Genomic DNA, 12776 nt, shown 5'->3' on the forward strand with positions numbered 1-12776 from the left:
TTGGCTAAGGTGGCTGGGTGCAGTTCAGGTGCTTCGTGTAGTCCTAGAACCACAACACACCAGGATCTAGACACTTAGCAACCAGCTTGCACTAGTGAGAGTTAGAGCATCCCAAGGTCATGTGATCACCATTTGAGACTTTCTTGAAGTGCCAATCTAAATGTGACAGTGACAAGTTAATAAATCAAGTGTAATGGGGATGGGGATACACTTTTAAAAGAAAAGGAACTTTTGCCCGCAGGAAACGTTTTAAATTTGTTACAATTTATAAATTCAAAAATGAAAAATAATTGTATCAGTGAATATAAAATAACTACTTTCATCACATATATCTTAAAAGCTCTTTCTCCAGAAACATTATGTGATCCAGTTATGTCTGTTTTCAGAGGTCAGTTGAGAGGAGAAGGCCCTAAGAGAGAGTTTTCAAAGCAGGAAATCATTGAGCTGAGAAGAATTCTACACTTCTTAGTCACCCCACTAGATGCTCAACTCCCTTTTGACACAATAGTGGCAGAAATAGCAAATATGGACATAAATTTCATTGGGAAAAGATTAGGTCTCTCCATTTAAGCTACTGAAAATGAAAACTTGAAAAGGATAATTTATCAAACAGGGCAACATGTTTAATGCTCATTCTTCATAAATTATATGCACTGTTAACTTTCTGGAAGCTGGGAAAGGAAGTCAGTCCTCCAGATTTTCTTGGACTAGAATTGCTATCACTTTTCTTAATGTTATTGGCTGAAAATGATGAGCTGAAGTTCAACATCTGGATCACGTGGTCCCCTTCTCTCCCTCTTCCCTTTTACACTCAGAAAGCTGAAATTATTAACTCTCATAATTGATTCTATGATAATGAAATATTGTGACTCAGGGCGGCTAACAACAATAATAAAAAACAGCATGTAAATCCAATACTAAAACAACTAAAAAACCCTTATTGTAAAACTAAACATACATACAAACCAACATACTATGCATACATTGTAAAGGCCTAGGGGGAAAGAATATCTCAGTTCCCCCATGCCTGATGGCAGAGGTGGGTTTTAAGGAGCTTACGAAAGGCAAGGAGGGTGGGGGCAATTCTAATCTCCGGGGGGAGTTGGTTCCAAAGGGCTGGGGCCGCCACAGAGAAGGCTCTTCCCCTGGGCCCCGCCAAACGACATTGTTTAGTCGACTCTGTGGGACCTAACTGGTCGCTGAGATTCGTGCAGCAGAAGGCGGTCCCTGAGATAATCTGGTCCGGTGCCATGAAGGGCTTTATAGGTCATAACCAACACTTTGAATTGTGACCGGAAACTGATCGGCAACCAATTCAGACTGCGGAGTGTTGGTGTTACATGGGCATTTTTGGGAAAGCCCATGATTGCTCTCGCAGCTGCATTCTGCACGATCTGAAGTTTCCGAACACTTTTCAAACGTAGCCCCATGTAGAGAGCATTACAGTAGTCGAGCCTCGAGGTGATGATATATATTTGGCAGCAATCTAATCTAATCTAATCTAATCTAATCTTAATAATAATATAATAATAAAAAATAAGAATATTATAGCCATACAACATGGGTCATTGCATGTATAACATCAAACCGATCAGTCCTAGAGGAGATCAACCCTCACTGTTCTTTAGGTGGCCAGATCTTGAAGATGAAAATCAAATACTCTGGACACCTAATGAGAAGTAAAGAATGAAGAAGAGCCTACTGCTGGGAAAGATTGAGGGCAAAAGAAGAAGGGGACGTCAGAGAATGGGTGGCTGGATGGAGTCACTAAAGCAGTAGGCAAGAGCTTAAATGGACTCCAGAAGATGGTAGAGGACAGGAATTCCTGCAGGAATGTTGTCCATGGGGTCACGATGGGTCAGACACGACTTCACAACAACAACATGGGTAAATATACACATACATTAGACAGTACAGTGAGAGTTAGATGTTCAACAAAATGATGCCATTAGGGGAAAAAACAATGCCTGTGTCTAGTTGCTTTGGCATGTAATGCTCTACAGCAGTGTCACGAGGAGAGGAGTTGAAATACCGTAGTTTATATCCAGGATATGAGGAATCTGTAGATATTTTTTTAGCCCTTCTTCTGACCCGTGCTATATACAGGATTTTTATAGAAGGCTGGCTGGTTGCAATTGTTATTTATGCTGTCCTAACTATCAATTGGAGTCTGTACCTGTTCTGTTTGGTTGCTGTACCAAACCAGACAGTTATAGAAGTAAAATGACAGACTCAATAATTCCTCTGTAAAACTGTATCAACAGCTCCTGGGCCAGTCTGAACTTCCTGAGGTGATGTAGGAAACACATTCTTTGGTGTGTCTTTTTTATGATGGTTCTAATGTTGGGTGTCCATTTCAAACCCTGAAAGATTATAGAATCTAAACGAAGAAGTATACAATCTGAAGGATATTATGTAAATGTATTCATGAGTAATCTCAATAAATTTTCCTTCTCCATCTGCAGACTGTAAATTACTGTGTTGCAAGCATATTACTGTGTTGCAAGCCTTCACATAATCCAAACCTCAAATAATAGAATCCAATAGCAGGAAAAGGCATTTATTTCTATTCTGTACTAAGAGTATACAGTATCACCCACATCTTCCGACAGGGGAGGGAATCTCCACCCAGCTGCAAACAAATGCAATTAATTAGCTTTATGTGTATTCAGAAGAAATTCCCCAGGAATGAGTCATTGGGTTTTTAAAGGGTGTCCAGGGATATGTCAAGCAGACATTGCGTGTAAATCAATGACACACCTTGTGTTAGGGAACACACGCTGTAGCCTGCAGGTCTGTTCCCTCTAAGACATAGCACAATAGAATGGCTGGTTGATGGACATTCCCAAAGAGTCTCCTATGAATAAATACACATGCACTTGGAACAACATCAGGAAGAGAGTTTCTATTTATTTTTTCTGTGTAAAACAAAGATAATTCGGGGAGGGGCTGTTTCACCTTCTTGAAACAAGGACTTGGGCTTAACAGGGGATGGGAAGACACCTCTCTACCTGTTCTATGTAGGCAAACTATACCCTTTCTTTGATTTGGCTATTGCATTGATTTATTACATTACAAAGGCACCTAGATCTATTTTCTGCTACTTTTGTAAAAAAATAATAATCCAAGTACAGTAGTACCTTGTGATACGAACCCCTCGTCATACGCACTTTTTGAGATATGAACCTGGGGTTCGGAAAAATTTTGTCTCTTCTTACAAACTTTTTTCGCCTTACGAACCTGCCGCCCGAACGCCGAACCCGGAAGTTTGGGTTCGGCGTTTGGGTTCGTAAGGCCGCCAAGAAGCGCCGCCGCCCAGATGTCGCCGTTTGAAAAAGCCGGGTTCGGCGTTCAGGAGAACGCTGAGAACTGCCCGGCTCTTTCAAAAGGTGACAGCCGGGCGGCGGTGCCCAGCGGAGCGCCGTTTTTGCAATTGGTTTTTTTTTGCTTGCACGCATTAATTTATTTTACATTGTTTCCTATGGGAAACATTGTTTCATCTTATGAACTTTTCGCCTTACAAACCTCCTCCTGGAACCAATTAAGTTTGTAAGACGAGGTATTACTGTATATATTATAGTACTACTGTATGTGCAAAACGTATCTCATCTGCATTTCCTACATAAATAGGTTCAGTCCTGTTTAGAGGCAGGGGAGACTTTAGCAAAGTTTATTTATTTGTTTGTTTGTTTGTTTGTTTCTATTTATATGCCATCCTTCTCCGTAGACTCTGGGCGGCTTACAAAACAGGGATAAATACAAAATGCGACATATAAAAAAACTCAAACATAAAATCTAATACTAAAACCCCCAGATAATTAAAACCAGACGCCCACATTCATCCTATTACACTCATATCCTTGGCCGGAGCAGAATGCCAGCGCTCAATGGCCTCAGGCCTGCTGGCAAAGATGAGTTTTTCAAACCTTACAAAAGGCCAGAAGGGTGGGGGTGGAGCGAATCTCCAAAGGGAGTTGATTCCAGAGGGCTGGGGCAGTCACAGAGAAGGCTCTTCCCCTAGGCCCCACCAGCCGGCATTGCTTAGCTGACGGGACCTGGAGAAGGCCGACTCTGTGGGAGTTTAGTTTTATTTTTAAAAGAATGTAGAGTTAGTATTATCAGGAGTCCTAATTTAAAACACACTCTAAACCAATATCTTTACTATTAGTTTAAACCTGGCTAGTTTCACAGCTAAAGCTAAAGGATTATGCAGGTCATAATCTAACAGTTATTTTCTTCAACTTACATAGGAAGACATGAATATACACTTTTTTTTTTTGGCTTACGCTGCAATCAGATCTATGATACCTAGGCTGCAAAACTACAGATGGCAGCACAAAATGACAGCACAAATATTTTTAACCCCATTAATGCTTGGCTGTCATCAAGGAATTCACTGAAGATTGGACACCGAGGTAGCTTTATATGTCCTGGGCTTTGCTAGACTCCCAACCTTCTGACAATTCAGAAAAGTCAGTTCATCCAATGGTTCTTTTAGGTTTCACACTGTCTTCATGGTGAATCCCAAAGACTGATTGCTAAAAATTAGAATTTTCGACTCCAACTAAATTGCTTAAGGTTTTAATACACATATAACTATTAACCCTGAATAGAAGAAACCAATATACCCTCCTGAGAAATCCCTCATATTTAGGTGTCCCAAAGCTACGATGGTTAATTTTCTGCTCTCTTTCTTGATGCCATCATACTTATAAATTTGGAACATATCTGGTCAAATATTACTATCCAAAAATTTTAGCACAAACAAAAATTGTTGTCTAAAATAGTGGAATGATATTTTGTCAGTAGGTGCCATGTAACATGACACTTACGTATTTTCTTCATGTAAAGAAAAGTAGCTTGTTCATATCAAAGGATTCAAATACCTTTCCAAAGTGCAGGGCAATTGGAAAAATGTGTTCCCCTTTGTTTTAAATAATGAATGATTAATTTGTTTTACCTCTTTTATTATTATTTGTGCAAGCTATTGATTTTGGAGCATCTCATTCTACTTTCTTGGGAGAAGCAGGAAATTATAAAGGCAGGTTACTATCTTTTTTACCTTTCAACTTAAATCTCAGATGGCTACCAATTATTAAGAATCATTAATATTAAAAAGAAACAACAAAAATGCAATTCAACGTGGAAAAAGGTTGAAGAATAAATTATGGACATTTGCAAGCAGATGGTTCTCCGAACTTTAGAAGTGATACCTAAGAAAACTTGTATCTCAGAAGTAAAGATCAATCTTGACCCCAAAGAGCAGGTAACCTGAAAAGGCAATCTATGTGGAATGGTGGTGAGGAATTCATTCTTCCTGCTAAAACGATAGCTTAATAAAAAGTAACCTCAGGGGAAGATACATAGTAAAGACTGACCTTATTCTGTTTTCATAAGGCTTTTCATACTATGGTGAACAGCTCCTCTTAAAAGACACTGCGGTTTCAGTAAACTTTAGAGTTGAAGCCTCTTGATATCTTTATCCTTAAGAGTTTTTTTCTCCAAGAATTATGTCCACTTCCTCAGGATCTAGACTAAACTATTCCCAGATATCAGCTCATGACTTCACCTTCAGGGCTTCTCACTAATGTTATCTATAGAGTGCCCTGCTAACAGCTCACACAATTCTTCTGATTGATCTTTCCCTAAAATAATCAAAGTCACTGTAAAAAGGACAGCTGGAAGCTACTTTTCAGATGCAGTAAGGCTTAAAAAGGAATTCTATTTTGCTGCTGTTATCATAAAGGGTAACTCCATGTTTGAGGTTGTCCCCTTGTCTAGATGGATTTTCTTCTCATCTTTTGCCAGTGTTGGTCTAGGAAACTCTTCTACTGCTTTGATCCTTGGGCAACTCCTTAAATAATCAAGGAGGCCCCAAGATTGGCACAGAAGCATCGGACCAGAATATCTCCGAGACCGCCTTTTGCTGCACGAATCCCAGCGACCGATTAGGTCCCACAGAGTTGGCCTTCTCCGGGTCCCATCAACTAAACAATGATGGTTGGCAGGCCCCAGGGGAAGAGCCTTCTCTGTGGTGGCCCCGATTCTCTGGAACCAGCTCCCCCCAGAGATTAGAACTGTCCCTACCCTCCTTGCCTTTCGTAAACTCCTCAAAACCCACCTTTGTCGTCAGGCATGGGGGAATTGAGATATCTCCCCCGGGCCTATACAATTTATGTATGGTATGTTTGTATGTATGCCTGCTTAATAATGGGGTTCTTAGAATATTTTAAATTGTAAATTATTAGATTTGTTATGAACTGTTTTATTGTGTTATGAGCCGCCCCGAGTCTATGGAGAGGGGCGGCATACAAATCTAATTAATAATAATGATAATAATAATAATAATAGTATTGTAAGTTCTTTTATCAGATGCAAGATTTTATGCGGTTATTATTTTATGCAAAACATGGGTTTTTCAGATTCTTAAAGCCTGTATGGTACTATATGCCTATTGATTATTACATCTGTGTAGTTACCGGTATATCTTTTCCCCAAAGGACTTGAGAAAATGTAGCTTTGTCTTAGGATCTCCAGTAAAATCATTCACACCCCTGCAAAACTATAGACTTCAGTTTTGTTCTGGGAAAGCCTGTTAAAAATTATTTTAAAACAATTTGAGTCTATTTAGCATATACAGCATGTCACAGAAGTGAGTACGCCCCCTCACATTCTGTAAATATTTAAGTATATATTTTCATGTGGCAACACTGAAAAACTGACATTTGGCTGCAATGTAAAGTAGTGAGTATACAGCATGTATAACAGTGTAAATGTGCTGTCCTCTCAAAATAACGCAACACACAGCCATTAATGTCTAAACTGCCAGCAACAATAGTGAATACACCCTTAAATGATAATGTCGAAATGGGGCACAAGTGTCAATATTTTGTGTGGCCACCATTATTTTCCAGCACTGCCTTATCCCTCGTGGACATAGAGGTCACCAGAGCTTCACAGGCTGCCACTGAAGTCCTCTTCCACTCCTCCATTAAGATGTCATGGAGCTGGTGGATGTTAGAGACCTTGCACCCTTCCACCTTCCATTTCAGGACAGCACAGTTATATTGTTATATAAACTATATATGTACTACTTTACAGTGCAGACAAGTGTAATTTCTTCAATGTTGTCACATGAAAAGATATATTTAAATATTTACAAAATGTGAGGGGGATGTACTCACTTCTGTGACCCACTGTAACTGAATTAGTAATAGTCAAGCGAAGGGAATGCAGCATAGCCCAGTTTGTTAAATTTCTTATTTAGTTCTTTAAGACCTCTTTTTCTTACTTTTTTTTTGTCACAGCTATTCAGGAAACATAACCTGGAGGCAGTTATGTGAAATAAACTACCGGTATGTTATTTGCAGGAATCCTTAGAAGTACAATGAAGTGCAATGAATCAGGAACTGCTGAACCTGCTTGTGTACTTTTTAAAGAAAATTAATAATTTTATAATATTGTTTTGTTTCGTAATAAGAATCCTGCTGGATCAAGCCAAAAATGGGCAGTTTTTGCAGCATTGTTATTCATTTGCTTTGCACAAATGAAGAATATGAAGTTATCCTTTGTCTCCTAGAATCCAATGGGTTTTTAAAAATTTCTGAATATAGATTAAGCCAGTGTTTCCCAACCTTGGCAACTTGAAGATATTTGGACTTCAACTCTTAGAATTCCCCAGCCAGCGAATGCTGCCTGGGGAATTCTGGGAGTTGAAGTCCAAATATCTTCAAGTTGCCAAGGTTGGGAAACACTGGATTAAGCTATGAAGCTTAATGTGGGTATGTAGGCAATACATTCTAAACCCCAAATTCCTTACCTCTTTTATGGCAGACATCTTGATGTTCTCATAGTAGTGCAGTGGTGCATTGGGAGAATTCATATCATAACCAAATCCAGCCACAGCTACTTCATCGCAATTGTGGAGCACCATGGTAATTGCTACACTTCCCAGAGTAGGAATATTCTGTGGAGGAAAGGGGAATGAAGCAAAACGGAAACAATTAAGATTTCATCTTCTTAAGTGCCAGATCCCAAATGGGAATATGCAGTGGGACTACTACATCTAGAGATAATATTTTGAGGAACCAGTCTAAAGTTCTATTCCAACACAGTGCTAACGTGAATTACGTACCAGAATATGAAGTTAAGATTTTATGGTGGTCGACAATAGGATAGGAATGCAATGCAGAATGCAGAGGAAGAAAGAGGAAAAGGAAAGACATCAACGGTAATGGCTATAGAAAAAAAGGGATAATACATAATTTATGCATATGTTTCTCTTTTTTTTCTCTTTATGCACCCTTTTGTGTAGTCTTGTCTAATTCTGTTCTGCTGTTGTATTACTTTTCCTTTTTTTCTTTTTCCTTCTTTTGGAGTTTGTTTTTTAATGTTTTGAATAAAACAAAATTTGAAAATGAAGGGAAAAAAGTGAGATTATCAGAGAATAGTTCCATAATTATCCAAGTCAAAGTTTTAAAAACACAGTTCTGATGAGTGCTGACTGGCTTACAACAATTGTGGAGCAGCTGAGAACAGTCAGACTAGAAAAGCAGGATTTCTAAATTAGGCATTCTGTAGTAAACGATCATTTTATGTATTTTGAAGCAGAATGAATTATACATATTCAAGGATGTGAACATATATAATTCAAAGCTTAACTAATTGTGGTACTATAATGTAAAATGACAATTTACTGGTATAGGTAGTCCTTGACATATGGCCACAATTGAGCCCAAAATTTATGTTGTTAAGTGAGTTTCATCCCATTTTACGACCTTTCTCGACACAGCTTGCCTCCTTGCCTTTCGTAAGCTGCTTAAAATCCACCTCTGCCGCCAGGCATGGGGGAATTGAGATACACTTCCCCCCTAGGCCTTTACAATTTTATGCATAATATGTCTGTATGTATGATTGGTTTTTATAATAATGGGTTTTTAACTGTTTTTAGTATTGGATTATTGTTTTATGCTGTTTTATTACTGTTGTTAGCCGCCCCGAGTCTGTGGAGAGGGGCGGCATACAAATCCAATAAATAAATAAATAAATAAATAAATAAGCTGTGAAGTGAATTATTGCTATGGTTAAGAGAGTAACACAGTTGTTAAGAGAATCTGATTTTCCCATTGACTTTGCTTGTCAGAAGGTTGCAAAAGCAATTCACGTGACCCGAGGACACTGCAACCCTCATAAATCTCATAAACCCTCTGGAACCAGCTCCCCCCGTAGATTAGAACTGCCCCCACCCTCCTTGCCTTTCGTAAAGTTCTTAAGACCCATCTCTGCCGTCAGGCATGGGGGAATTGACACATCTCCCCCAGGCCTATACAGTTTATACATGGAATGTTTGTGTGTGTGTTTGCTTTTAATAATGGGTTTTTTAGTGTTTTTTAAATTATTAGATTTGGTTTTTACATTGTTGTTGTTATTGTTGTGAGCCGCCCCGAGTCTACGGAGAGGGGCGGCATACAAATCTAATAAATAAATAAATAAATAAATAAATTAATGAATGAATGAATGAATGAATAAATCGCCAAGAAGTCGACTTTTGATCACATGACCATGGGGATGCTATAATGGTTGTAAGTGTGAAATATGCTGATGCTTAGAATTTAGGGAAATATTTGGTTTGTTGAATATATTAAAACAGGCTTAACTAATCTTAATGAAATATATTAATTAGTTTTAAAGAAATGTACTAATAAAGTAAGTTGAATTTGATAAGTAAAATTGGAATATAAAAAGAGAGATAATTTGAAAGATTTTAAGAAATGGAATCAGTTATTAGCAGATGATTTATATTGTACTGAAAAAACGATGAATGAAATTGGCTAAATATTAGCTTTATTGATTATATAAAAATAAGTCCATTGAATTTAATGAAATGTACTAAATAAGTAAGTTCATGCTTAGAATTTAGGGAAATATTTGGTTTGTTGAAAAAAAAAATTTGCAATAAGGGAGAAAGGATTTATATAGGATTTATGATTTTTTTCTGGGATTATATAAGAGTTACTAACAAAATACTGCATTTTATTGTACTGGAATTAGAAGATATTTGGCATTGTATTAAAGTGTATGAAGGAAAAAAATTATACAAGTGTGAAAAAAGCTCATAAGTCATTATTACCAGTGCTGTTGTAACTTAACAGTCACAAAATGAACTGTTATAAATTGAGGATTACCTGACTTAACTACGTACTAAAACAGCCTTTATCAACCTGGGAATCTGACAAATGAATGGAGGTCAATTCTAAAAAAAATTGGCAATGGCCATAGTGATTAGAAGGTTCTGAGACTGGGATTTGTATGTGTGAAAAGCACTATAAATATTCAGAGCATTATAAGGTTTAGGATTAATTTTCTTCCCAACAGAAGTAGAAAAGCTCTATCTTATGGTGAGTCCTTTCCTACTGGCTAACTGGCTGAGATTGTAGTGCTACCAGCTGCTTTAGGGAGTGATTCCTTGCAGGTCCACCTTATAATGTTGCTGCCCACAAATCACAGTAAAAAAAACCTTAAGCAGAGCGTATACGTAAGCTAGCCAAACTACACAGTAGCATGTAATTGACTTTGACTAATCACAATACCTAAGGAGTGCATAACGTGGTTACTACTAGGAGAGGAGACTAACAGGAAACATTAGGTCTGTAGGTTAACTTGGGAAGTACAAATAACATAGCAGAAGGAGATTACAACATACAACTTTTTTTTGCCGTTCAGAAAAATGCACAGATGTTTTCATTCCATGAAGTCACATGGAAGTCAAACTTAACTCCAAGAAGATTTTATGCATGCATGCACCCATACTTACTTTTTAACCCCCGCTCCTCATGTTACCTATTAGGAATTAATCTTGTTTAAGATGAAGCAGATAGGGTTCATTAAGGAAAAAAATTAGTTGTTTTAAGAACAGCGAAAATTCTAGGTGCTGGATTCTAAAACTGGGTAGACAATCTTAGAACTCAGTTAAACAAATTTGTCTTCTTGTGCTTTCGAAACAAGCATACTTGTAACAACAGAATTGCTGCTCTTTCATTGCCTTGCCAGTTTTATAAGCTAAAAAGAGGGCGGGGAAAATATTTACTGACCCCTCACATCCTGGACACAAATTGTTTCAACTCCTACCCTCAAAACGTCGCTACAGAGCACTGCACACCAAGACAACTAGACACAAGAACAGTTTTTTTCTGAACTCCATCACTCTACTAAACAAATAATTCCCTCAACATTGTCAGACTTTCTACTAAATCTGCACTTCTATTCTACTAGTTTTTCTCATCATTCCTATCACCCATTTCCTCCCATGTTGACTGTATGAATGTAACTTGTTGCTTATACACACTCAAAACTGTAGAAATGGTGGTAGACTTTAAGAGAAACCCTTCCACCCTTCCACCTCTCACAATACTAGACAACACAGTATCAACAGTAGAGACCTTCAAATTTCTAGGTTCTATCATAACTCAAGACCTAAAATGGTCACCTAACATCAAAAACATCATCAAAAAAGCACAACAAAGAATGTTCTTTCTGCGCCAGCTCAGGAAGCTCAAACTGCCCAAGGAGCTGCTGATTCAGTTCTATAGAGGAATCATTGAGTCTGTCATCTGCACCTCTATAACTGTCTGGTTTGGTGCTGCAACCCAACAGGACCGACACAGACTTCAGAGGATAATCAGAATTGCAGAAAAAACAATTGCTGCCAATCTGCCTTCCATTGAGGACCTGTATACTGCACGAGTCAAAAAGAGGGCGGGTAAAATATTTACTGACCCCTCACATCCTGGACACAAATTGTTTCAACTCCTACCCTCAAAACGTCGCTACAGAGCACTGCACACCAAGACAACTAGACACAAGAACAGTTTTTTCCCGAACGCCATTACTCTACTAAACAAATAATTCCCTCAACACTGTCAGACTTTCTACTAAATCTGCACTTCTATTCTACTAGTTTTTCTCATCATTCCTATCACCCATTTCCTCCCATGTTGACTGTATGATTATAACTTGTTGCGTATATCCTAAGATTTTTATTAATATTGCTTCTTCATTGCTTATTTGACCCCTATGGCAATCATTAAGTGTTGTACCACATGATTCTTGACAAATGTATATTTTATTTTATGTACGTTGAGAGCATATGCACCAAGACAAATTCCTTGTGTGTCCAATCACACTTGGCCAATAAAATTCTATTCTATTCTTCTTCATTGCTTATTTGACCCCTATGACAATCATTTAGTGTTGGTACCACATGATTCTTGACAAATGTATATTTTATTTTATGTACGCTGAAAGCATTTGCACCAAGACAAATTCCTTGTGTGTCCAATCACACTTGGCCAATAAAATTCTATTCTATTCTATTCTATTCTGTTCTGTTCTATTCTATTCTAATGATGTCATTTCTATGTCATTATCTCTGGCTGGCTGGCTGGAGATATCAGTATAATTAAAATACATCTCTGAAGAGAAATTTCTCATATCTACTTTATCTATAAATTTTAGTTGCTTTTATTTCACAAGTAGTAGATACGCTACTTCTACTTTAATGATAAATTTTAGTTGCTTTTATTTCACATGGGAGATAGGATACTAGTTTTTCAAGAGAAGCTTTCAAAGCAAATTCATTGCAATTTGCCTTGTTAAAATTAACCAACTAAATCTGGCTAACAGCAAAAGGTTATCATAAACACTCTTTCCTGAAAATTAATTTCAGTCCCTATCTCATATCTCAAACACTTTACGGTTACTATAAATATAATCATGGA

General features: G+C 37.8%; 1 protein-coding gene across 2 annotated transcripts in view; it reads right to left on the reverse strand.

Moving 5' to 3' along the window:
• ST3GAL3 (ST3 beta-galactoside alpha-2,3-sialyltransferase 3) overlaps positions 1-12776 on the reverse strand; it is a 251254-nt gene that overhangs the window by 25089 nt on the left and 213389 nt on the right. For both annotated transcript variants that reach the window (XM_070745047.1, XM_070745046.1), the window contains one exon: positions 7820-7966. In XM_070745047.1, coding sequence (XP_070601148.1) covers positions 7820-7966 — 147 coding nt within the window. The remainder of the gene's footprint in view (positions 1-7819; positions 7967-12776) is intronic.

The sequence above is a fragment of the Erythrolamprus reginae genome, chromosome 3 (assembly GCF_031021105.1).
Source record: "Erythrolamprus reginae isolate rEryReg1 chromosome 3, rEryReg1.hap1, whole genome shotgun sequence".
Lineage (NCBI taxonomy): Eukaryota > Metazoa > Chordata > Lepidosauria > Squamata > Dipsadidae > Erythrolamprus > Erythrolamprus reginae.